The sequence below is a fragment of the Chrysochloris asiatica genome, unplaced genomic scaffold (genome assembly GCF_000296735.1).
Source record: "Chrysochloris asiatica unplaced genomic scaffold, ChrAsi1.0 scaffold00023, whole genome shotgun sequence".
Classification (NCBI taxonomy): Eukaryota; Metazoa; Chordata; class Mammalia; order Afrosoricida; family Chrysochloridae; genus Chrysochloris; species Chrysochloris asiatica.
Window position 1 is genome coordinate 17,593,805 of NW_006408541.1, and position 23,595 is coordinate 17,617,399.

Genomic DNA, 23,595 nt, shown 5'->3' on the forward strand with positions numbered 1-23,595 from the left:
ATAGAGATTTGACTCAGGTCCCAGTGCAGCAGAGATTGTTGGGGTGAGGGTCGGGTGCGGTGGCGGCTCCTGCGCTTCCCTCTCTCCTGCCTTGCTCGGGTCCCCCACTTGTCTCAACACGGCCGGACTTGCCATCGTTCCGCCCAGTTCCCTCCCAGGCCCGAGGGAGGAGGGGTCAAGGGGGAAAGGAAAGGGGGGCGGGGAGGCCCGGCTTTATAAAGACGCTGGAACCTCGCTGCTGGTCAGACCCTGCCGCCCGGATCCCTGCACTGCCCAGCTGACCACCTGACCGCGCCACCCCAAGATCCCCAGCTGCGTGAGTTGAGGCGCCGAGTCCCTATTCCCTCCAACCCCAGACCCTGGGCAAGCCGCACCGTCTACTGAACCCGGGGTGGGGAGGAGAACCGATGGAGGAGGGCAATGAGATGGGGGCCACCAGACAGAATCCTGCAGAACAGGATTTAGGACCCTGGGGAGCCAGGCGTCCTTAGAATCCACAGGCTTGAGGCCGCCCCCCCTTCGCTCTGCAGTCGCTCCCCAGGAATGCGCCTGCAACCGTTACCATGACAACGTGCAAACTCGTGCCCGCCCTTTGCTAAAGGAAAGGGAGGCTACGAGGGGGGGCTGGTCCCTTGGAGGTCCAAATTCGTCACGCGGCGGGTTGCACTAAGGGACGGAGAACGCCCTCCCCCGGCCTCAAATCCTCTGGAAGCGAGTGCACGTCTCTTCGCTTCTCTGAGTCTCAGTTTCCCCATCTGCTAAATGGAGCCAATATTATTGGTTACAAGTTCCCAGAAGAGATCTTTCCAGAGTATGATCTGGGCCAGCCCTTTCTCCTGGTGGGAAGCCCGAGAAGTGGGCTTTAGCGGCCGGTATGACTCACGTGACCCCCCACCTCAGGCTCGCTCGCCATGGCCCTTTTTGGGACCCTCTTCCTAGCACTGTTGGCGGGTGCTCATGCGGAGCTCCCGGGCTGCAAGATCCGCATCACCTCCCAGGCGCTGGAGCTGGGTAAGGACTCGGAAGCCAGCGGAGACGGACTAGGGTGGGATCGCCCTAACCGTGGGCGCGGGCCACTAAAGGTCTCATTGCTGCCTCAGTGAAGCAGGAGGGGATGCGCTTTCTGGAGCAAGAGCTGGAGACCATCACTATTCCGGATCTGCGTGGCAAAGAGGGACACTTCTATTACAACATCTCTGAGTGAGTAGGGGGCCTGAGGTGGGGCTTTGGGTATGAAGCCAAACCTAGGCAACATGGGGGCGGGGATTATTAACTAGGTACGTTCTGGGGAGACAGGATGGCTCAGTGGAATGGACAACTGGATGAAGTCAGGATTTAAGAAACAGGATGGGACCAAGGAGGAGTAGGCCAACAAGGCAACTTAGTTTGGATCAAGCAAATAGGTGCAGCGCTGCCTAGAAAATGTGAGAGTAACTCAGGACCAGTGGTATTAGGACATAGTCAGAAAGCTAAGAGAATGAAGTCAAAAAACTTGGCCAAAGGATAAGAGTGGGATGTCGGCCATCCCAGCTGGAGATACAAGCGATCCAATCCAGAGATAAAACTTGAGCCTTTAGGATGGAGTGAGAAACATGAAAATCGGGAGAGGGGATGAAGTTTAGATGATGAAGGTGAAGCCCAAGGAGCCAGTTAGAAGACCAAGTCAAGCAACCTCAGCATATAGGAGGGGAGTGAGTGCAGACAACCAGGGGTGGAATTCAGGACAGTTAGCATCTGGATCAGGACAAATCTCTGAGCCACCCAAATCCAAGTTTGACACTTGAGGGGCCTAGGAAGAGAAGTCATTCTGCCAAACCCAACTTCCCAGGCTTGGACTAGAGGAGGCACTGGGGCCCCTCTTCTTGACTCTGGGTGATGTGAACAGGCCCCTGGTCTCCAGGACTTTTTGAGAGGACCCAGCCCTGGATCTGACTCCAATGATCTCCACAGGGTGAAGGTCACAGAATTGCAGCTGACCTCCTCTGAGCTCCATTTCCACCCGGAGCAGGAACTGATATTACAAATCACCAACGCCTCCCTGGGTCTGCGCTTCCGGAGACAGCTGCTCTACTGGTTCTTGTGAGGAGCCAGCACCAGGGAGGGGCGGGTCAGAAGGGCTGAGGGTCTCCGTTTCTTCTTCTATACGTAAGGGTAGGTATGATGTTTGGTAGGCTGTGAAGAAGTGAAGCTCTATTAAATTAAGAGTTTCTGTAATTGGTGTCGCTGGTAGCGTAGTGGTTACGAGTTGGGCTGCCAACCGCAAGGTCAGCAGTTCGAAACTACCAGCGGTTCCAGCCAGGTACCAGAGGCGTTCTGCTCTCGTAAAGATTTACAGCCTCAGAAACCCTGTGCAGGGGCACTATGAGTCGGAATCAATTCCATGATACTTAACAACAACAAAAATAAATAACTGGTGTCGTAGTGGTTACGAATTGGGCTACTAACCTCAGGGTCAGCAGTTCAAAACTGCCAGCTGTTTTGCAGGAGAAAGATGAGGCTTTCTGCTCCACGGCACATAACAACATAACTGGTGTAGTGCTGTAGGATTAGCACAAGATCAGCAGTTCAAACCCACCAGCTGCTCCTTGGAAACCCTATACAAGGGTCACTAGGAGTCAGAACCGACTTGACAGCACATAATGCATGGGTGGGGACAGGAGGACAGTGATGGATGACTCAGTGAAGCTCCAAGCTGAGGTGAGCAGTTATCTCCCATTGCAGCTACGATGGGGGCTACATCAACGCCTCAGCCCAGGGCCTGTCCATCTACACCGCTCTGGAGCTCTCCCGGGGCCCCAGTGGCCAGATTAAGGTGTCCAACATCTCCTGCCAGGCTTCTGTCTCCAGAATGCACATTGCCTTTGGAGGAACCTTCAGGTAAGCTCTATCTGCAAGCCCAGAGCCCCCCTCAGAGCCCCATAACCCATGTGACTAGGGCAATGTAAAGAGCATAGATATGGAAGTCAGACCAACTGGATCCAAGTCCTAACTCTATCACCTCCTGACTGTGTGACCTTGAGCAAGTCACTGAAGCTCTGTGCCTCGACTGCCTCATCTTTAAAATGGGGATAACAATAGATCCATTTTATAAGATTGTCATGAGGATAATTAGGAATAATATATGTAAAAATATTTAGCACAGTACCTGGCATATAATGAATGCTTATCTGAGTGCTAACCACTTAGAGTAATTGCAAGGGCTAGCGTGCACACAAGCGTTTCTTAACAATTGGCAGCTCCTGGTTCAAGCTCACCAGCTTCTCCTTGGAAACCCTATACAGGGTCGCTATGGGTCAGAATCAACTCGATGGCACTTAACAACAACAATAACAACAAAAAAGTAACTAACATTGTTCTGGATTGTGTGCTGAGAAGGGGACCTTTTGCTGGTTCTGGAAGATGGTGGATTTATCATTTGATGTCAGTTTTTCATTTAGCAAATTATATGCCAGGCACTGAGGATTCCAAAAGTAGTTCAGAGCCCAGCTGGAAGGACAGCACATTTTGTCATTAAAGTCATTAGAGAGGGACCAAGTCAGGACTCTGGAGGTTCAGAGGAGGGGCATCTGGGAAGACTGCTTGGAGGAGCATTTGAGCCAAGACAGGGCAGAGAGCACTGAGGGAGGCTGGGAGTAAGCATATGGAAGTCGGATGCTCAGAGCGAGACTGGGAAACTATGGGGGATTCATTTGGCTGGAGGGAGACAGATGGTCGGAGAGAAGGGCTTGAGAATCAGACTGGAGAGATTTGGACTGGGTCATGAATGAGCTGCTAATTCACATCAACCCACCACCACCATCATCGCATCACTGGGATTCCTCCTGATCCAAGTTGGGGTGGAGCAGAGTCTGGGTTCACCCGACCTCTTGTCTTCCCACAGGAAGGTGTATGACTTCCTGTCCACATTCATCACCTCAGGGATGCGCTTCCTCCTCAACCAGCAGGTGTGGACAGTAGCAGGGCAGCGGGGCTGGGGGTGAGGAGGGTGGGTGGGGTGGGGGATGGGCGTGGTCTCACCTGGAAGCCTCTGATTCTGGCCCCACCTCCCAGATCTGCCCAGTGCTCTACCATGCAGGGATGGTGCTACTCAATTCCCTCCTGGCCACCGTGCCTGGTGAGTTGGTGCTGGGGGAGCTGGGAGCCCTGGGCCAGTCCCTGGACTAGAGGGAGGATGGGGAAGAGGCTGGGGTCCAGCACCTGAGTGGGCCCCTTCCAGCCCTGGGTTCAAATTTTGCCTCCTCTGCCCACTTTCTGTGTGGCCTCGGGCAAGTATACCCTTCTTTCTGAGACTTGGTTTCTCAGTTGGCTAGCGATACCTCCCTTTGTGATGATTAACATCTTGCAGACTTCTCAGTATGTCCTTGCGGATCATTGGAAGCCCATTGTGTTCATCACCTGGCACTTGATAAAGCAATCCAAACCCGACTCACAGAGACACTGTAGAGGACAGGATAGAATTGCTTCATAGGGTTTCCGAGGCTGTACATCTTTATGGGAGCAGACAGCCTCATCCTTCTCCTGAAGAATGGCTGGTGAGGTTAGCAGCCCTAATGCTTAAATCCCTGCACCACCAGGGCTCTTTGGCATTTCATGGGTGTTCAAATGTGAATCCCTTTCTTCTGAGCTGTGCCCTCTGCCTGCTGTGGGGGAGAGAACCATGTACCATGACACGCCACACAGTCAGGGGAGGGAAGGAGAGGCCATTTTGCTCTTAGTGACTTGAAACCACTGTAAGAACAGTAATAATAATATTGAGCACTACACACCAGGCACCAAGTGTTTTTATACTTTAAACGAACCGAATCCTAATAACAGCACTGTAAAAGAAGCACTATTATCATAGTTTTGTGGATGAGGAGCAGGGGCCCAGAGAGGGTATGTAAAAGGCTGTGAAACTTACTTAAAGCATCTTGGTCAAGGTCAAGCCCCGAGTGACTTGCGCTTTTCCCTCAGTGCGCAGCTCTGTGGATGACCTTGTTGGCATTGACTACTCCCTCTTGAAGGATCCTGTGGCCTCCACCAGCAATCTGGACATGGACTTCCGGGTGAGCTGTTGGGCTATATATGGATGATCTCTGCCCTCCTAACTGGACCCTCTTGCCTACTCCCCTGAGTTGTTGGTTTTATCATCATAAAACACAGCTCTGATGAGGCCACTCCATTATAATGCTGTGGCTCCCTGGTACCTAGAGGATTAAGTCTGACCTTTTATGTGTGGCATTCGAGCCTTCTTAATCTTATCTGGTCTAATCTTTCTAACTTTATCCTGTTTTTCTGCAGTTACTCTGTCCCCAAAATATGTCCCTTGCTGGAGTGGGGCTGGGGAAGAGGCTGGGGTCCAGCACCTGAGTGGGCCCCTTCCAGCCATGGGTTCAAATTTGGCTTCAGGGCCTTTGCTTATGCTGGTCCTATACCCCCAAAGGAGTTGGACATAAAGCTCTATGCATGTAATTCCATTTTATCTTTTTACAATCCTGAGTCAGGTACTAACAATACACCCATTTTAAGGATGTGAAAGTTACTCAAAGAGATGAGGTCATTTGTCCAAGGTCACACAACTAGTACCTGACCAGCCTTGCTCATAACCACTACTCTTAGCGTCTCTCAGTGGAATGTCACAGCGTTTCAGAGCATAGATTCTGGAGCCAGATGCTGAAGTTCAAATCTTAACTGTGTCTGGTTCTGTTTCCTAACACTGTTACTGGATGCTGTTGAGTCGATTCCAACTCATGTGAGAGGGTAGAATGGCTCCATAGAGTTCTCTAGACTCTCATCTTTATAGAAGGGCTGGTGAGTGGGTTTGAACCACCAATCTTTTGGTTTAACCAAAGGCTTGTTTCCTAATATGTAAGTGGAAATAACACACTAAGAAAACATACCGCATAGATTTGGTATATGGATTAAAGGAATCGATCTATGTAAAGGCATTAAATAGTACCTGTTGTTGTTAAGTGCCATTGAGTCAGTTCCAACTCATAGCGACCCTGTATGGGGTTTCTGAGGATTGGCTGGTGAACTTGAACCGTCGACCTTGCGGTTCAAACTGACCTGGCAGCCTGGCACATTAACCTGCAGTGCCACACCAGGACTCCAAATAGTACCTGGCCCAAAATAATTACTGTATAAACGAGCCTTGGTGGCATTGGGCTGCCAACCACAAGGTCAGCAGTTTGAAACCAGCAGCCACTCCTTGGGAGAAAGGATGCTTTCTGCTCCCGCAAAGGTTTATAGTCTCAGAAATCCTACATAAACTCACTATGAGTTGGAATCGACTCAATGGCAGTGTTATTGTTATTGTTAAGTGCCGTGAGTTTGAAACACCAACTTTGTGGTTCAAACTGACCTTGAGGTCAAGTGTTTATCCGACGACGTTCCACCAGCACGCCAATGGTAGTAGGAAATGAACAGACAAAAAGTCGCTGTGAGGTGGTGATGGTTCACGAGTAGAATTCTCCCCTTCCGGTGGGAGACCTGAGTTTGATTCCCAGCCAATCCACTTCATGCGAGCCACCACCCATCTTGTCGTTCTGATGCTCTCAGTGGGTTTCAGTAGAGCGTTCAGACGGTAAAAATCCTATGGATCACAGGAGTCCAGTGCATAACCCACCATGGGGATGGTGCAGAGCTGAGCACAGCAATTGGTTCCATTGTACATGGCACCGCTATGAGTTGTTGGCCGACTCCACGGCAGCCAACAACAACAGTACTATTACTATTACCATCCAGGTGTGACATGTCCTGACCCTTCCTCCAATGACATGGTGGTGGTGGTGGTGGTATCCCGTGGAGCCAGTTCCGACTCATAGCGACCCTGTATAGAGTTTCTGAGACTGTAAATTTTTACGGGAGCAGGAAGGCTCACGTTTCTCTCTTGGAACAGCTGGTAGTTTTGAACTGTTGACCTTGCGGTTTGCAGCCCTATTCATAACCACTGTGCGACCAGACCTCCAGCTATGCCTTTTAAGAGACGTGATCCCTCAAGGGCTGCACCTGGGTCCAATCCCTGGCCACCAGCTATAGTACCGAGACAGGGCTGGGAGGCACTGGTAGAACCTGTGTGCCTTGACTCGGACCCCTACACTCCCAGGGGGCCTTCTTCCCTTTGTCTGATAGCAACTGGAGCGGAACCAACCTGGCGGTGGAAGCCCAGCTACAGGAGGAGGAGCGTATGGTGTATGTGGCCTTCTCAGAGTTCTTTTTTGACTCTGCCTTGGAGAGCTACTTCCGGGCAGGGGCTCTTCAGCTCTCGTTGGTGGGGGACAAGGTACATCAGGATCCCCACATGGGGGTTGGGCAAGCGAGGGCCACAGCCAGAGCTCCAGGTAACCTTGCCTCTCCCCTATCCCATCCAGGTGCCTCATAATCTGGACATGCTGCTGCGGGCCTCCTACTTTGGGAACATTGTCCTGTTGGTGAGTACTGACGGCAGGTCAGAGTGGGGCACACGCCCTGAGGAGGGGACTGGGGCAAGGTGCAGGCACCCACTGGCCTCAGTAGCCACCAGGGAGTAGACAGAAGGCCTGGCCTCTTGCTCATGGCCAGGCCTTCTGTCTCCTCCCTGGGAGCTGTTTCCATCTCTGTGTGGGTGGATTGTTGCTCCCTGTCTTGTCTTTCACAGAGCCATGGAATGGATGGGGGGAACCCAGGCCTAGCACTGCAGGGGGCTTTCATCATGGCACTGTGGGTTAATGCACTAGGATGCAAAGTTGGTTTGAACTGCAAGGTCGGCAGTTCAAGCTCACCAGCCGCTCCTCAGAAACGCAACAGGGTTGCTATGGGTCAGAACTAGCTCGACGGCACTTAATAACACACAACAATACTTGTGTATTCTTTTGGCTTCTTTTCCTTTGTGTAGTGAGGGGTATGAGAGTTAAACATTTTAAAAAGAAAATATTTCCATTATCATGAGGGGATGAGTTCAGTGTAGTCAGTGATGGAGCTGGGATTTGAACCTGGGTTTGAATCTGTGTGGTTCCAGGTCACACTGACTCTCTCCCCTACAACATTATGGTGGTGATTGGTGGTTATATGCCGTGGAGTTGGTTCTGACTCATGGTGACCCTGTACAGGGTTGCTGAAGCTATAAATCTTTACAGGAACAGAAAGCCTCATCGTTCTCCCGTGGAACAGCTGGTAGTTTGGAACTGCTGACCTTGTGGTTCGCAGCCCAATTCGTACCCACTATGCTACCAGAGCTCCTTACAACATTATGATGTTGTTGTTGTTGTTAAGTGCCGTCGAGTCGGTCCCGACCCATAGCGACCCTGTACAGGGTTTCCGAGGCTGTAAATCTTTACGGGAGCAGAATGCCTCATCTTTCTCCCGCGGAGCAGCTGGTAGTTTCGAACTGCTGGCCTTAAGGTTCACAGCCCGATTCGTAACCACTACGCTACCAGAGCTTCCCCACTAAGTTGTGATGAGGATTAAATTAATACGTGACGAGCAATTAGAACAGCATCTGGTACCGAGTAAGTGCTCAATAAACGCCATGTTATTACTACTATCGTTATGTTTATCATGAGCAGACTCTACGGTCGAACATGAACACTATTGTCAGACTGCCTGGGCTGGAATCCCAGCTGTGCTCAACTACAGCATCGCTCTCTGTCTTCATGTCTCTAATATGGGCATAATAGCAGTACCTGCCTCACAGCTCACAGGAGCTAACGCATGCAAAGTATTTTGGATCCTGCCCAGTAAAGGGCAGGCATCTGATCAACAGTAGTGGTGAGGATTCCTACACCATCTGTAGAAGGAAGAGCACAGCAGTTTAGAAGGGTTGCTGTTGCTAAGTGCTGTTGAGTCAATTCTGACCCACAGCAACCCATAGAGCTTCCAAGGAGTGGCTGGTGAGCTTGAACCGCCAACCTTGAGGTTCAAACTGACTTTGCAGTCCAACACATTAGCTCACAGCACCACACCAGGACTCCATTTAGAGGGATGGACTGGGGTATTTCATGCAAAGAAGCTGTCCCTGAGGCATGTGGATTAGAAATGGATCTTGAGAATTTAAGGAAAGCAGAGAGGAGGAACATGACATTTCCAGAAGGTCTACAAAGCGGATGAAGGCACAGGGATCACAAGCAGGTCTGGTAAGGTCTGTTAGCCAGACCAGGCTGTGTATTTGTCAGATCCTAGAGGGCAAAGATTGCATCACCCCCTCTTCCCCAGGCACTCATGAGGGGACAGGTCTGGGAACTGACTCACCCTCCCACTCTCTCTCTCAGAACCCAACCGTGATCGACTCTCCATTGAAGCTGTTGCTGCAAGTCACAGCACCACCAAGGTGCACCATCAAACCCTCAGGCACCACCATTTCTGTCACCGCAAGTGTCACCATCGCCCTGGTCCCGCCGGATCAGCCTGAGGTCCAGCTGTCCAGCATGATCATGGTGCGGCCACCAGAGTGGGGGCTGCCGAGGGTCAGAAAGAAGTGGGCTGTGTCCCCCTCCAGTCAATAACCTCTCCCCATTTTCCCATAGGACGCCCAGCTCAGCGCTAAGATGGCCCTCCGAGGAAAGGCTCTGCGCACGCAGTTGGACCTGCGCAGGTAGGCAGAGACGCAATGGCCCTGAGCCTTGTCCTTTTTGAGCCTCCATGGCTTCAGGACATACACATCTGCCCAACAGAACCATGGAGTTCAAATGCAGTAGTACCTAGAAGTCTCTGGTAAGCTGGGCCTTCCTGCATACAAAGTGCTTTATTAAAGCGGAATTTCTCTCACATCCCACAGGCAGGCAGTGCAGGGATGAGAGATGAGCAAGCTGCCCAGTGAAGTTCAATAGCAACCACGCAGTTCATGTCTAGGGATTGGAATCCAGTAAAAACTAGGATTTTGGCAATGAAGCTAAGCACAACTTACTAGCCTAGCCACCTAGAAGCCAGTCACGTGATCTTTTTAAGCTTCCTTTTCTTCATCTGTTAAGCGCAGGTACAAAGACCATTGACTTTCTAAGGTTTGCTTTGGTTGAGAATATGCTCTGCTGGTGTGGCACTGTGAGATAAGAACTGGATTGCTAACTGCAAGGTCAGTGGTTCAAACCCACCAGCCACTCTTTGGAAACCCTATTCAGGGTCAGAAATCCTATTCAGAGTTGGAACTGACTCAATGACACTTAACCTGATAAACATTAGCTACTATTTAACTAAATGGTTCTTCAGCCATGCACACTAGCCACACTTCAAATGCTTAGCCACAAGTGGCTGAAAAACCAAACCATTTGCTGTGAAGTCGTCTCCAAATGTGGCATCTCCCATGTGTGTCCTTGGAGTAGAACTGTGCTCCATAGGGAAGTAAGGAAATGGGGCTGATTTTTTTTTTTTAAAGTAGATCACCAGGCCTTTCCTCCAAGGCACCTCTGAGTGGATTCAAACCACCTACTGGTTACCACAAGGAGCTCTGGTAATGTAGTGGTTATGAATCGGGCTGCGAGCCTTACAGTCAGCAGTTCGAAACTACCAGCTGTTCTGTGGAACCGACTCCACGGCACATAACAACAACTGGTTACCCTACTGAAAATTACAGATACAGAACATTTCAGTTTTATTGGACAGCACTTCTCTAGGAAGTTAAATGAAATATTGCAGGGTAGTGGTAAAGAACCTAGGTTCTAGAATCAGGTTCTGCTACTTATGGAGCTGTGCAACTTTAGTAGAATTACGTAACCTCTCTGGGCCTCTATTGCTTCATCTATAAAGTGCTGATCATAATAGCACCTCCCTCTTAGGGTGCTTATGAGGCTTAAATCAGTTGGTATTTTAAAACATATAACATTTTAATTTCACTTTTGTAACATGCTTAGCATCTAGCAGAAAATAAACACTAAGATTTGTCAAGATGAAAATAATACATACAATGGTATCAACAGAAGTCTAGCATATAGGAAGTCTTGCCAAATACATGGTTATTGTTCTCAAGTGCCGTGGAAGCAACCCTGTACATTTCCAAAGGAGCGGCTGGTGAGTTTGAACCACTAACCTTGCGGTCTAAAGAGAAATGACTCAAGACTGCCTACATCTGCAAACTGGCAGAGCCTACCAGGAAATGTATAGGTGGGACATTGGATTGGCACTCGGGCATGGAAGGCCTTAGGAAAGGGACACCTCAAGGGCTCTGGCTCACTCAGCACTGTCTTTCCTGCAGGTTTCGAATCTACTCCAACCAGTCTGCATTGGAGTCCCTGGCAGTGAGTAGGGCATGGCAGGGCAGCCAGGGGTGGGCAGTAAAGGCCAGCCTATCCCTCATCTGCTGCCCTGACCTCACCCCTCTTCCCTCCCAGCTGATCCCTTTGCAGGACCCCCTGAAGGCCATGCTGCAGGTTGGGGTGATGCCCATGCTCAACGGTAGGGCTGGGATGTGAGGCGGGAGGAGAAAGGGAAGGGAGCTGGGTTGGCCCAGACTAAGCCTGCTGGCCTTGCCCGGTCCCCTTACAGCTCGGACTCGGCGTGGGGTGCAGATCCCACTGCCCGAGGGCATCAACTTTGTGAGAGAGGTGGTGAGGAACCATGCGGTGAGTGGGGCTGGTGTGGAGGACAGAGTCCCAGGGCCCTTGTCTTCCAGCACCCAACCCCAATTCGCCTTTCTGGATTGCCCCATCCATTGTAGTCCTACATCAGCCACCTCCGGTCCTGTGCACAGGCCATGCCCCCACACTTCCACGATTTCACCCCCAGTTCCTCCTCCTCTTTTAGGCCTTAGCTAAAAGGTCACCTCCTCTCGGAAGCCCTCCGTGATACCTTCTATACTGCTTCCTCAGCCTTTGTTTCAGTACCCTTCAACTGCCCTACTCTCCTAGACTGGGGGTCCCTCTCCAAACTTTCTCTCTAACCTCTGGGCCAGGTAAGTGAATGAACGAATAAGATCCCCCCTCTACCTCCTGCACAGGGCTTCCTCACCATTGGAGCTGACCTCCACTTTGCCAAGGGGCTGCGCGAGGTGATTGAGAAGTACCAGCCCACCAAAGCCGCGGACCCGTAGGCACCTAGCACCCCTTCTCCCTCCATGGTAGCTGCCTGAGTTCTCTGACTTTACCACTCAGGACTCTGGACCCCTCTGCCCATTCCTCCACACTCCCTTTAGCCCCTGGTCCCACAGAGAAGACAGGGCGTTAAGCTGCATCAATTTAATTCCATAATTCTAGTCAATCACATCAATGGCAGGCCATCCACCCCTCCCCCCAGGGGTCCTCCTGAACTAAGCGGGGTTCCCAGGTTGGGATCAGTGCATTAGAAGGCATTTGCTAAATAGGGAAAAGGACCAGGCCCCCACAGCCAGCATGTGCTGTAGAAATAAAAGTGCTTACTAGCCTTGGGTTGTGGAAGCCAGGCACTGTGCTCTTCTGGGATGCTGGGAAGGAGGAGCAGGTTTTGAAGCAGGGACCTGCCCCGCAGGGGCATGTCCATAAAGGGGTCCTCCCTGCCAGGAGAGGGGCTGAGAGCTGGATCAGGCTGTGGGTACTGCTCCCCGAAGTCATCAGTATGGCTCTTTCTTCAGGAAGCGGGAGAACATGGTGAAGGCAGCCTGGGGTTTGTCCGTGGGGACCATGTGTCCAGCGCCCTGAGGAACAAAAAAGCATTGTGGAGATTCTGACCTCCATTCTCGTAGCCCTCGCCCTAGCTGCCACCGTCATTCTACTGGATCCCTCTGGCCAGTGAGCTTCCCCCACATCAGCCCTTCCCTTGACCCCTGAACTTGAGTCTCCTACCCCTTCCCACCCCCCTGGAAATACCTGTCTTTACAGAGGCCAGATGGTAGCCTGGCCTAGCAGGGGCAGGTCTCTCCCCAGAGCTGGCCATGGTCAGGCCAGGTCCTACCTTGATGGTGAGGTACGCCATGTTTTCAAACTCCTTCACGAAGCCAGCAACCTGTTCTCCACTGTCCCCGTAGCCCACGAGCCAGGGCCGCCGTTGCACCTCCACCTGCCCCCCCGCCCCCCAGGAGAGTTACCAGCCTGCAGTAGCCCCATCTCTGCTAGAGGCCTCCAGAAGCTAAGACTGCTCTGCAGGTTTAGCCTCTGCTGGCTGAAGCCAAGCTGTCAGCCACACCCAGGCCCCCGGCCCCCAGCCCCCAGCCTTTACCTAGGATTGGGAAGTCCTGCTTTACCTTCTGGTTTAGAGAATCCACGAACCACTCATCCCCCATGAAGTTGCAGGCCATATCCACGTCTCCATTGTAGATCAGGATCCGGTACTTCTGAAGCAGGACAGGGATAAATGGGGTTCAAGAACAAGTCCAGGCCCCACACCTACCCCAGTTAGAAGCCTTTTCCTACTGGAGATTCAAGAGACCCAGCTAAATAGCATGAACCAAGAAACATTCGGGCTTCCTAACTGCTTACTACATGCCTAACACACTATTAGACGCTTTATCAATGGAAGCAGGGTATGGTGATTGTCTATTTTACAGATGGTGAAACTGAGGCTCAACATAGTTAAGAAACTCACCCAGGGTCACATGACAAGGAAAGGGGCTTATGCCCAGGCAATCTGACTCTAAAGCCCATGCTCTTAACCACTGCTGTAGAGACTCTGGGTCTAACCTGGCTTTGCCCATGCCTCCTGCATGACCTTGGATAAGACCCTCCCCCATACCCTGGACCTCCTTTACATTTGTCCATCTGTAATGCAAGGTAACTGGCTGGCTTCACCTTAAAGACCCCGCAGACTTCACCAGCAGAGTAGCAGGGAACAAACCCGGTTCCAATCCCAACACTATCAACTGCAAGGTCTCAGGCAAGTGACTTCCCCTCCTCGGGGTGTCTCAGTGTCTGGAGGGGAGCTGTGAAGGGAGCCATGAGTTGTGTCCCCTCACCTGTGAGCTGAGCAGCTTGAGGTACTGGGTGTTCATGGTCTGGTAGATGCGGCGGTACTGCAAATTCACCAGGAAGCTGCCAGGAGCAAAGAAGTCCAGGGTGTGTGTGTGTGGGGGGGGGGAACCAACCAAAGGAACCACCTCTCCCACCTCAGTCCCCTTCTTGGGCATGTCACCTCTCGTGGAGTTAAGTGAGCCTCCACCCACCCCCATCCTGACATGTACTGGGACATGTATTGGTTATCATGATAACTGGGCAAGTAACTGGTATTTTGAGCCTAGGGACCAGCAGGTGTGAGAGCCGTAGTAGAGCAGCACTTGGGCCCCCATCAATCAGAGTGAGCCCTGCTGGGCTGGGCTGGGTATTTCTGTTACCTGCTGGTTCAAAGGTGACCTGGGCACCTGGGATAGTGTTGAGGTGGAACTTAAGTGGGGCTTGGGACAGTGTGTATTTACTAACTACTACAGGAGTAATCAATATTTGAAGGGTGCCATGGGTTAGGAGCTGGGCTGTGAAACAAAAGGTCAGTGATTCAAACCCACCAGCTGCTCCTTGGGAGAAAGCTGGGGCTGTCGGCTGCAGTAAAGATTTAGTCTCCGAACCCACTAGAGAGTGGCTGTGAAATCAACTTGATGGCAGAGGATTTTTAGGTTAGTCAATGTTTTAGTAATTAATATGGCTATCTTTAATCAAAGTGGCTGAGTATCAATTAAGTCAGGGGTCTGGGACGTTCAAGAGCCTGGGCGACAGCTAACTGTGGTCCACAAATGCCCAACTCTGCTCCTGTGAGGAAACATTAGCCTGAGGACCCCTGGAACTTTGGGACCATGAGCCCCAGCCACTAGCTACCCGCCAGGCCTCAGCGACCCTGGAGTCTCACTTGCATAATTCCCATGGAGGCAGTTGCTGGGGGATGTGTAGGGCCTTCCGCACGTAAGGGTTGTTGAGGTAGGTGGAAAGGGCTGTGCTGTTGGTGCAGGGGGGGTCCAGGTGCACCTTATTCCCAGAGCGAAGCAGTGCCTGGGGGGCAGAAACAGAAGGTCAGTGCTGTCCTCCCCTTCCCTGGCGTGACCCGCTCTGCCCTGAGAGGAAGCCTGTGCCCTTGCACACCTGATGCCATGTTTGCTTGCGTGGCAGTCGAGTGAAGAGATTGCCCAAATCATGGACCACGGCAGTGTTCTTCTCAGACCTGCAGGGGAGACAGGGAAGTATGGATGCCAGAGTCCCCCGATGTGGCTGAGGTGGGCCCAGAGGACACACAGCAGGGCCTACCTGACATGACCAGGCACCCCGCCGGCACAGGGGGCATAGAGGTTGTAGATGTTGAGGCCAGACTTTCCCACAATGTTGGACACTTCGTTCACCTGCAACCACACGCGGAGCTGCCATGGTTTTCTGATCCCTGCTCTCTCTGGGCCCTCACCAACTTTCACCTCTCTTGTACTTCAATTATTGTCATTCTCCTGCCTTGGCTTTTTTTGGTGTTTTTTTTTGCCCAGAAAGGAAACTGAGGCTCTAAAGGAATCTGCCAGCCCTATGTACAAACCCCAGCCCCACTACTTCTTAGCACTGGGACTTGAAGCTAACGCTGTCACCATTCTTAGCCTGGGTTTCTGCATCTGGGGAATAGGACTGTTCAATCTCCCTGGAAGGAGAATCCTGAAAGTTATGGGGAAGTTCTTAGCACAGTGCCTGGCACAGGGTAGAGGTCTGAGAAATGTGAAGTTCTTTCCCCGTCTCAGGGGCTTTACGGTTTGCCCAGAAGGTCAATGCTGATGGTGCTGGGGAGACACACACACACACACACATTATGCACATTATGTATCCCAGAGAACACCGGTGGCTGAAAGGTGCAGGGTAGGAAGGCAAGTGGGGGGGTGTCCTGTCCCCAGGATGAGGGGTGGCTAGCAGGACTGACGCAGAACCTCACATTGTTCATACATTCAGGGTCTTTGTTGTCATAGAAGTTGCACTTGTTCTGAGAGCAGCACTTGGCCTGGAGGGAAGACCAGAGCCTGTGAATAACCAGAGGGAAAAGTGCTTAGGCCCTCAGTAGGCAGAGCAGGTGAGCATCCCAGTTCCTCCCTCCAAGCCCAGCCAGGACCTGATCCCAGGGGACTAGGAATCCATCACAGGGATGTGGGATGTAGGTCACTAAACCTAGCACCCAAGGAGTGGCCCCTAGACCAAGCAGCCAGCCTTCTTTCCGAACCAGAACTCAACCCATTGGTATCAAGCAGATACCAACTCATAGTGATTTGACAAGACAGAGAAGTACCCCCCGAGGGTTTCTGAGGCAGTAACTCTTTACAGAAACAGACCCCCACATCTTTCTCCCACGTCAACCCTCGGTGTGTTAAGTGCCACTGAGTAAGTTCTGACGCATAGCGACCCTGTATAGGGTTTCTAGGGTTTCCAAGGTTCAGCTCATGGGACAGAAGTAAAGACTTTGAGGTTAACAGTCCAATGCTTATCCTACAGCACCATACCAGGACTCACATCAGGTCCTGTGGTGGTTATGTGCCATGGAGTCAGTTCCGACTCATAGCAACCCTGTACAGCGTTTCTGAGGCTGTAAATCTTTATGGGAACAGAAAGCCTCCTCTTTCTCCCGTGGAACAGCTGGTAGTTTCGAACTGGTGACCTTGTGGCTCGCAGCCCGATTCGTAACCACTATGCTACCAGAGTTCCTTTCACATCAGCTCCTAGTCCCTTTAAATTATGATTTCTAATTATTGGCATTTTAGCTCCAAACCCTTTTAGCACTCCCAGCCCCCACTTCCTGCTCATAAACCAGGGCAAGGTCCTCGGAGATCATGCATCTCCTAGTCACATCTGAAAGCTTGTGACTGGCCCCACCCTGGAGATTGCCCAACTACCCCTCTCCCATACCTGTTCCCCAGGAGACCATGGTAGTAGGCGAAATAGACCAAGGAGTTGTCATTCTGCTCATAGGAGGAGAGTCCATTCCCCACAGCCAGGCCCTGTGAAATACCCAAGGGTATTCAGGAAATCAGGAGAGTGAGGAGGAGGAAGAGGAGCCTCCCTTGACCAACACCCAGATCTTCAGCAAACTGGAAGCTACAACCCAGAGTGGTTGTAGGGGTGGGTGAGGTCACGCCATGTAAAAAGAACTTGTGGTCACATGGGAAGCATGCAAGCAGAAGACACACAGTGGCTGGGACGTTGTGGCAGAGACTGAGTTGGATGGGGTGAGAGCTTTAGCCTTTCTGACGTTGCTAATTGCAAAGCTGTGGCCAGAACTGCCTCCCTCCCCTCCCACACCTGCAGATTTATGCTGGGGTCCTGCATGACCAACACCGCCAGGGTCGGGATGTAGACGCCTGCATAGCTCTCTCCTGTCAGGAAAAGCTCATTGTTCTTGTATTCCGGAAAGAGGCGGAAGAAATCCTTAAGGGCCTCATAATTGCTCTGGGCAACCTGCAGAAAACAAGACAAGAGATAATCAGAAGACAGGTATTTGACGGAAAGATCCTCAGAGATAGAGAGACATTAACCCACCCAGAGGGTGCAAGAGGAAGTCTCTTAGCCTACACCATACAACGGAGCTTGAGCAGAACCAAAAAATGTGCTCCAACATCATGCTCTCTCCCTGCGTCATGCCATTTTAGAGAGCCAAGAGAGCTGGGGCAGGTAGTGGGTGGGTGCCAAACTCACTTCTGTGTCATTGGTCACATAATACTTGTCATCAGAGTAGGAGAAGCCCACCCCGGCTGGGGATTCGAGGTACAACATGTTGGCAATCTAGAGTGGAGTAGAAAACCAGTTGGAGAGTGTCCCCCCTCCCCAATCCCCAGGCACCCCTCCCCCGCTGGGGCCCACAGCTTTGGCTATACCAGGTTCCAAGAATAGGGGTTGTACTCCAAGGTGGTGCCATCTGGCTGGATCTGAGAAGGAAAGAGATCGCCGAGTAAGTGCTAAAGGCAACTGGGTGGAGGGAAGGGGCACCATGCTAGGGAGGGAGGCACTTTGTATGAGGGTAGAAAACCCTCATGGTCAAACCAATTGTGCTGATTCGGCAGCTGAGGTGCAAGCAGAAAGGAAAATCTTTGGAAAATCACAAAGCTGTGTGCTCACTTCTGCCCTGTCCCTTGCCCACTCACCAGGAAGGGGCCATGCTCTGTGAGTAACCCATCGAGGGAGCTGCAGCCTGGACCCCCGTTGAGCCATAGTACCAAGGGGCTGCTCTGGGGATCCTTCTGGGCCTCCACAAACCTGGAAAGAGGGTCCTGGTAGGGTCAGTGCCGGTGGGGCGGGGGCTTCGAGCTCTCCCCGCTCCCAGGCTTTCTCAGGGGTCTTCAGAACCCCTCCCCCATCATCTCCCTTGGTAACGCATCTCAGTGGCCCCCTCTAGTCCGTCCTTGGAGGCAGGGCCGCTGACCAGTAGTGCAGGTGCTTGGAGCCGGAACCTTGGAGGTAGCCGGAGTACTGGCGGAAGCTCGACTGCTTGGCCAGCCCGGGAAGGTCCTGGACCTCGTCCTGCGCGGGAGCTCCCTGGCTTCCGGGCGTCCAGGACAGGAGCAGCAGAAGTAAGGGGGACAGCGACAGCGCGGCACTGAACATCTGCGGGAGAAAGAAGCAGGCGCCTACTGTTTACTTGCTCCCTCGCTCTTCCGAGCTTCCGTGCAGTCGCTTCCTCCTATGGGCATCCGAGTAACGAAAGCCTGGTCCCGGCCCCAGCTTCCCACCCGTTGAGCCGGGCCTAGACAGGAGACTCGGGGATCCCTGCCAGTCTCTGGCGTCCCTTTACCTCGGTTTCCTAGCGTCTTTGCTCTCCAGGAGGCGCCCGGCGACTGGAAATCATGTGTACGCAGAGTCACGTGAGCTCAGGTGTCATGTGACGGTCTCTCGGGCCCTCCTTTGGTTTCTACTAGCTGGGTGGGGGACGAAGGCGACCCAAGCCAGTGCAGGGAACATGGGTTTCGCGGGTTGTAGCCTGATGATCACATGACCTTAGGTAGACCACCCGGAGTTTCCCTCGTGGGGCCCGGTTCTAAGCTGGATGGCCGAGCCAGCGGCGCTAGGACCACCGGGCAGAGCCCCGCGGAGGCCGGGAGGGGGGTGAATACCTTACTTGGTGCCCCCGCGGTCACCAGCTGAGCCCGCCGCCCAAAATAGCCACCGCGCGTCCTGGCCCACCCTCAGCGGTAGAGATGGCTACTGCCTCCGCCGGGGAGTTGCGTGTGCCCTGGGGACCCGGGCGCCCCGAGCCCGGTCCCACCCGCTTCCACCCGGTGCACGGGGCCCACATCCGCGTGGACCTTTCTGGGACGCGGGCCACCCGCGTGGAGAGTTTCGCCCACGGCGTGTGTTTTAGTCGCGAGCCGCTGGCCCCAGGCCAGGTGTTCCTGGTGGAGATCGAGGAGAAGGAGCTGGGTTGGTGTGGGCACCTGCGCCTCGGCCTGACTGCACTCGACCCCGCCAGCCTGCCTGCGGTGCCCGAGTTCTCGCTGCCTGACCTGGTCAGCCTCGGCCACACCTGGGTCTTCGCCATCACGCGCCACCACAACCGTGTGCCCCCAGAGGGCCAGCCAGAGGCGGAGGCCTTGCTCCCTAGCCGACCCCCGGCCCTTCTGGAGGAACCCTATCTGTGCATTGAGCAGTTTCGCATTCCCCGGGACCGCCTGGTGGGCCGCAGCCGACCAGGGCTTTTCAGTCACCTATTGGACCAGCTCTACGAGCTAAACGTGCTGCCCCCGACCGCGCGCCGCAGCCGTCTGGGTGTCCTGTTCTGCCCGCGCCCCGACGGCACGGCCGACATGCACATTGTCATTAATGGCGAGGACATGGGCCCCAGCGCCCGAGGGCTGCCAGCCTCCAGACCCCTCTACGCAGTGGTGGACGTGTTCGCCTCCACCAAGAGCGTGCGCCTGGTCCAGCTGGAGTATGGCTGTAGGTATCACACCCACGAGACGGCTACAGGTCCTGCCCAGTGTGGGGGCCGGAACCCTGCTGAGACTCCCTAGTCAGTTAACTTACCCTCGGTCCAACATTAGTTTAGAAATCATAGAATCTGACCACACAGTCTACCACTGCTTGGGATCTTAGTTAAATCACTCCCTTTCTCCCGGTCTCAGTGTAGCCATCTTTGATTGTTACCAATAGGAATGTCCTGAAAGTTCCTTTCTGGTTTTTGAAAATATGTTTTGTATTAACATGTGGCAGGGGTTCTGAGCGGATTTCAGATCCTGGGCCTCTTGGAGAATTGTGTGCTATTTCCGAAAAATGCTCATGGGTTTGGGCAGACCAGTTTAGAGGCTTCACAGATCCCAGACTGAGAACTTTAATCCTGAGATCTGGCTGGTGCACTGCAATCCTGTGATCTCCCTGTATGAAACTAAGTGAACTTGAACTCAGTTTGTGTGGGGCCAGTGCTGGAGGCTGGAGCCGCAGAGGTCAATCTCAGACACAATCCCCAGAAACTGAGGAAGCTGATTGTTGTAATAGAAACCTGGTTGCAGCATCCTAGGAGTTTACAGGGTGTTTATCTCAGCATGTTGTTGTTGTTACATGCCGTCAAGTTGGTTCTGACTCACAGCAACCCTGTTAAGGTTTCCAAGGAGTGGCTGGTGAGTTTCAACCTCTGACCTTGTGTTTTAACCCACAGCACCATACCAGGACTCCTCAGCCAGGTTTTTTGTTGTTGTTGAATGCTGTCGAGTCAGTTCTGACCCGTAACGACCCTGTATGGGTTCTCCAAGGTGCAGCATCACACCAGGGCTTAGCAGATTGTACAGCAGGATGGACCCAGAGAGCAGAAGGGGCTTGTCCAAGTGAACAGCAAAGTCGAGTCCAAGACATAGATCAGACCCCTACCCCAGTTCCTTTCCCTTCTTTCCCCAGTGCCATCCCTGCAGACTCTGTGCCGCCTTGTGATCCAGAGGAGCGTGGTGCATCGGCTGGCCATTGATAGGCTCCAGCTGCCCAAAGGACTGAAGGATTTCTGCAAGTATGAGTGAAGACTTTTAGTCACCAGGGCTCTTGGAGCACCTGCTGGCCAAAGAACTGCCACTTGTCTGCCATTGGTCACATGACTGCCAGCCAAGGGCCAAAAATAAACACAGCTGATGCGAACACTCTGGTCATTGGAGGGTCAACTTGCCCTTGCAGTTGGTAAAGGGCATTTCCCTTAGGAACATTACTGGCCAACAGGTCCGAGCCAGTCAGAGTGTTTGAGAGGTCATGGACCCCAGTGGCTATTAGCCAGGCTACTACTAGAGCCACAGGGATCCTTGCGAGTGCTAATGCCTTGGGCCCCATTGCCAGAGATTCTTATGCAGTTTGGTGGGGGATTAGGCCCAGACTCTTTTGTTGTTGCTTTTTAAAGCTCTGCTAGAGTTTCTAATGTACAGCCGTGATGAGGTATTTCCTAGACCAGAGGTCTTCAGCCTGGATATATCCCCTTAGATTCTAATTTAACTGGTCTAGCATGAAGCTGGGCATCATGATTTTGAAAGGCTCCCCAAGAGACTCTGATATGCAGCCTAGGCTGAGATCCAGTGCTCTAGACCAGTCATTTCATTTTGCAGATGAGAAACTCAGGTCCAGAGGTGAGGGTGCATTTGCCCAAGAACACACAGCAAATGAATGTGTACAGAGCTGCAGAGTGTTACTCCCATGCCACAGGGCACAAAGCACTGTCTCTGCTCATTTGTTTCCATACCAGTGATCTCATTTCATCCACATCATTCTTGGTGAGGGAGTGGGCCGTCACCATCTGCATTGTGCAGATGAAGGTGGCCACGGTAAGGACAAGAACCTAGAACACCCAGTTCCTGGTCCAGTGCTCTTTTAACCCCAGCCCATTGTCACAGAGATGGGTCTCAGAATGAACGAGTCATCAGTGCTGTGAGGTAGGGTCCAGGTGTAAAGGGGTGGGACTGTGAGGTGAAGTTCTAGAAGGGTGGAGAGGGTAGCATAAGAAGCAGATGACTGTTGCCTCACAACCAGGAGTCCTGGGGTGGCCATGTCCTACTTTATGTCTCCACAAACTCATCTGGGTCTTCTGCCTTCTGGCCAAGGTGAGAGAGGGGCTTCTGGAATGAGAGCTGGGGGTACACCTTTCCCCTGAGAAGCTGTTCTCTGACTTTAGGGAGGGGGAGGCTCTGCTGGACATCTTTGAGCTGGTCTTAGAATCACTTCTTTTTGAAGAAAAGCCATTCCAAAAGTCCTTGCCATTAACTGCCCACTTGCTCGTTCATTCAATCAACAAACACTTCTCCATGACCCAGTGTTGGGCATATGAGGGTATGGATAACACCTGATCTTCAGTCTCAAGCCTTCTTGAGCTGGTCTTAACGGCTCCTGTTCTTATTGCTCCAACTCTAGGCCCTGCCCCTCAGGGCCTCCTAAGGAGACCAAGACTAACCTTCCATCTCATTCCTATCTCTGCAGGTGGGGCTGTTTCTCCAGGCTCCTCCCTTGGTCTGTATAGCCCTGCAGAGCCAGTGGTGGTGGCCCCTGGTGGGCTTGGCCCACTAAACCAGAAAGCTGAGCAACTGGCACCTTCTGCCCAGGCCTGGGGTCCAGCCCTGGCCGTGCCGGAAGCTAGGGGCTGCCCTGGGGGGGCTAGCTGGGAGCCACTGTGCCGGAAGGAGTATGGCCAATACTGCCACAAATTCCCCCCTGTGAGACAGCCAGAGAGCTTGGACTGGAAGAATGGCTGCTCTGGAGGCAGAGTGTCCCAGCCGGGTGGCTCCAGCCGGCCTGGGCCCCTGCTGCTATACCAGCTGCCAACAAGGATTCCACAGGCTTCCTCAGAATCAGGGGGGCAGGAAGCCCGTCCACAGCCTGACATCTGCATCTTAACCTTGGCCATGATGATCGCTGGTATCCCCACTGTGCCTGTGCCAGGCCTGCGAGAAGAGGACCTGATCCGGGCAGCTCAAGCTTTCATGATGGCCCACCCAGAGGGAGCGGTGGAAGGCATGCAGTGGGGGCAAGTGCCCACCCATGTGGCTTCTGGGCAGATGCCCCTAGTGAGAAACAGGAGGGGCCTACCTCCCAGCGCTTGCTTGTAGCTGGATGAAATAGCACCAGACACATAGGGTGGCTTCTCTGTATGGTTTTTTTTTCGAAGGGTGGTAGGGTCGCTATGGGTCGGAACCGACTCAACGGCACTTAACAACAACAACAAGGGCAGGGATGAAGTCCTTGTGTGGCACTGTGGGCTAATGCGTCAGACTGCAAAGTCATTTGAACTGCAAGGTCAGTGATTCAAGCTCACTAGCTTCTCCTTGAAAACCCTATATAGGGTCGCTATAGGTCGGAATCAACTTGACGGCACTTAACAACAATATGGCAGGGATGGAGAGAGTGGTGATTTGAACCATTCTGACCAATACACCAGTCCATCATGAGGGGCCCAGACCCTGGGGAATTTCTCCAGATACCACTAGTCAGGAGCTAGGTCTTGTCAGAGTGAAATGATTTTAGGTATAGGAAGTCTTGCTTGAAGAGTGGAGACTTTTATATTGTCTTGGAGATGCAATCGAAATGTCTCCTACAAAGTCCTGATCTAAGCCATGTGAATTTCCCTCTTGTCTTAAACATCCCAGCCTATAGAGGGTGGACAATGGGACCAGAGACAAGGGAGAAAATGAGCACATTTGTGAGCACCTACTGGGTACCATATTGAGCATATTGGAGCACCTACTGGGTACCATATTGAGCATATTGTGAGCACCTACTGGGTACCATATTGAGCATATTGGAGCTCTGGTAGCGTAGTGGTTATGAATCGGGCTGCGAACCTTAAGGTCAG

The 23,595-nt window shown here is 52.6% G+C and overlaps 4 protein-coding genes across 4 annotated transcripts; 3 read left to right on the forward strand and 1 right to left on the reverse strand.

Annotated features, from left to right (window-relative positions):
* The first annotated feature begins 250 nt into the window (after positions 1 to 250).
* Positions 251 to 11,977, forward strand: PLTP (phospholipid transfer protein). The gene is made up of 16 exons (XM_006839333.1): positions 251 to 316; positions 901 to 1,011; positions 1,101 to 1,200; positions 1,951 to 2,079; positions 2,722 to 2,877; positions 3,881 to 3,944; positions 4,051 to 4,114; positions 4,954 to 5,045; positions 7,088 to 7,264; positions 7,353 to 7,412; positions 9,228 to 9,392; positions 9,483 to 9,550; positions 11,144 to 11,186; positions 11,280 to 11,343; positions 11,434 to 11,510; positions 11,885 to 11,977. The coding sequence occupies exons 2-16, from the start codon at positions 912 to 914 to the stop codon at positions 11,975 to 11,977; spliced, it is 1,452 nt and encodes a 483-aa protein (XP_006839396.1). The 5' UTR covers positions 251 to 316; positions 901 to 911.
* Positions 11,978 to 12,472: 495 nt separating this feature from the next.
* Positions 12,473 to 18,636, reverse strand: CTSA (cathepsin A). The gene is given in 15 exon segments (XM_006878190.1): positions 12,473 to 12,556; positions 12,814 to 12,918; positions 13,103 to 13,192; positions 13,811 to 13,886; positions 14,692 to 14,831; positions 14,922 to 15,000; positions 15,084 to 15,175; positions 15,742 to 15,826; positions 16,704 to 16,795; positions 17,097 to 17,252; positions 17,490 to 17,576; positions 17,669 to 17,719; positions 17,936 to 18,047; positions 18,214 to 18,395; positions 18,583 to 18,636. Coding segments are annotated over 15 exon segments (1,485 nt in total).
* Positions 18,637 to 18,968: 332 nt separating this feature from the next.
* Positions 18,969 to 20,795, forward strand: NEURL2 (neuralized E3 ubiquitin protein ligase 2). The gene is made up of 2 exons (XM_006839237.1): positions 18,969 to 19,724; positions 20,676 to 20,795. The coding sequence occupies exons 1-2, from the start codon at positions 18,986 to 18,988 to the stop codon at positions 20,789 to 20,791; spliced, it is 855 nt and encodes a 284-aa protein (XP_006839300.1). The 5' UTR covers positions 18,969 to 18,985; the 3' UTR covers positions 20,792 to 20,795.
* A 1,003-nt stretch (positions 20,796 to 21,798) lies between these two features.
* Positions 21,799 to 22,852, forward strand: SPATA25 (spermatogenesis associated 25). The gene is made up of 2 exons (XM_006839238.1): positions 21,799 to 21,853; positions 22,227 to 22,852. Exons 1-2 carry the CDS (start codon positions 21,799 to 21,801, stop codon positions 22,850 to 22,852), a joined length of 681 nt encoding a protein of 226 aa, XP_006839301.1.
* The last annotated feature ends 743 nt before the right edge of the window (positions 22,853 to 23,595 follow it).

Bases quoted from the DNA above. Each gene is read 5' to 3' on its own strand.
- PLTP (XM_006839333.1), top strand. From the start codon at position 912: ATGGCCCTTTTTGGGACCCTCTTCCTAGCACTGTTGGCGGGTGCTCAT. The intron at 4,115-4,953 runs GTGAGTTGGTGC...CTTTTCCCTCAG, and splicing joins CCTCCTGGCCACCGTGCCTG to TGCGCAGCTCTGTGGATGAC. The intron at 7,265-7,352 runs GTACATCAGGAT...TATCCCATCCAG, and splicing joins TCTCGTTGGTGGGGGACAAG to GTGCCTCATAATCTGGACAT.
- NEURL2 (XM_006839237.1), top strand. From the start codon at position 18,986: ATGGCTACTGCCTCCGCCGGGGAGTTGCGTGTGCCCTGGGGACCCGGG. The intron at 19,725-20,675 runs GTAGGTATCACA...TTCTTTCCCCAG, and splicing joins GGTCCAGCTGGAGTATGGCT to TGCCATCCCTGCAGACTCTG.
- SPATA25 (XM_006839238.1), top strand. From the start codon at position 21,799: ATGTCCTACTTTATGTCTCCACAAACTCATCTGGGTCTTCTGCCTTCT. The intron at 21,854-22,226 runs GTGAGAGAGGGG...CTATCTCTGCAG, and splicing joins TCTTCTGCCTTCTGGCCAAG to GTGGGGCTGTTTCTCCAGGC.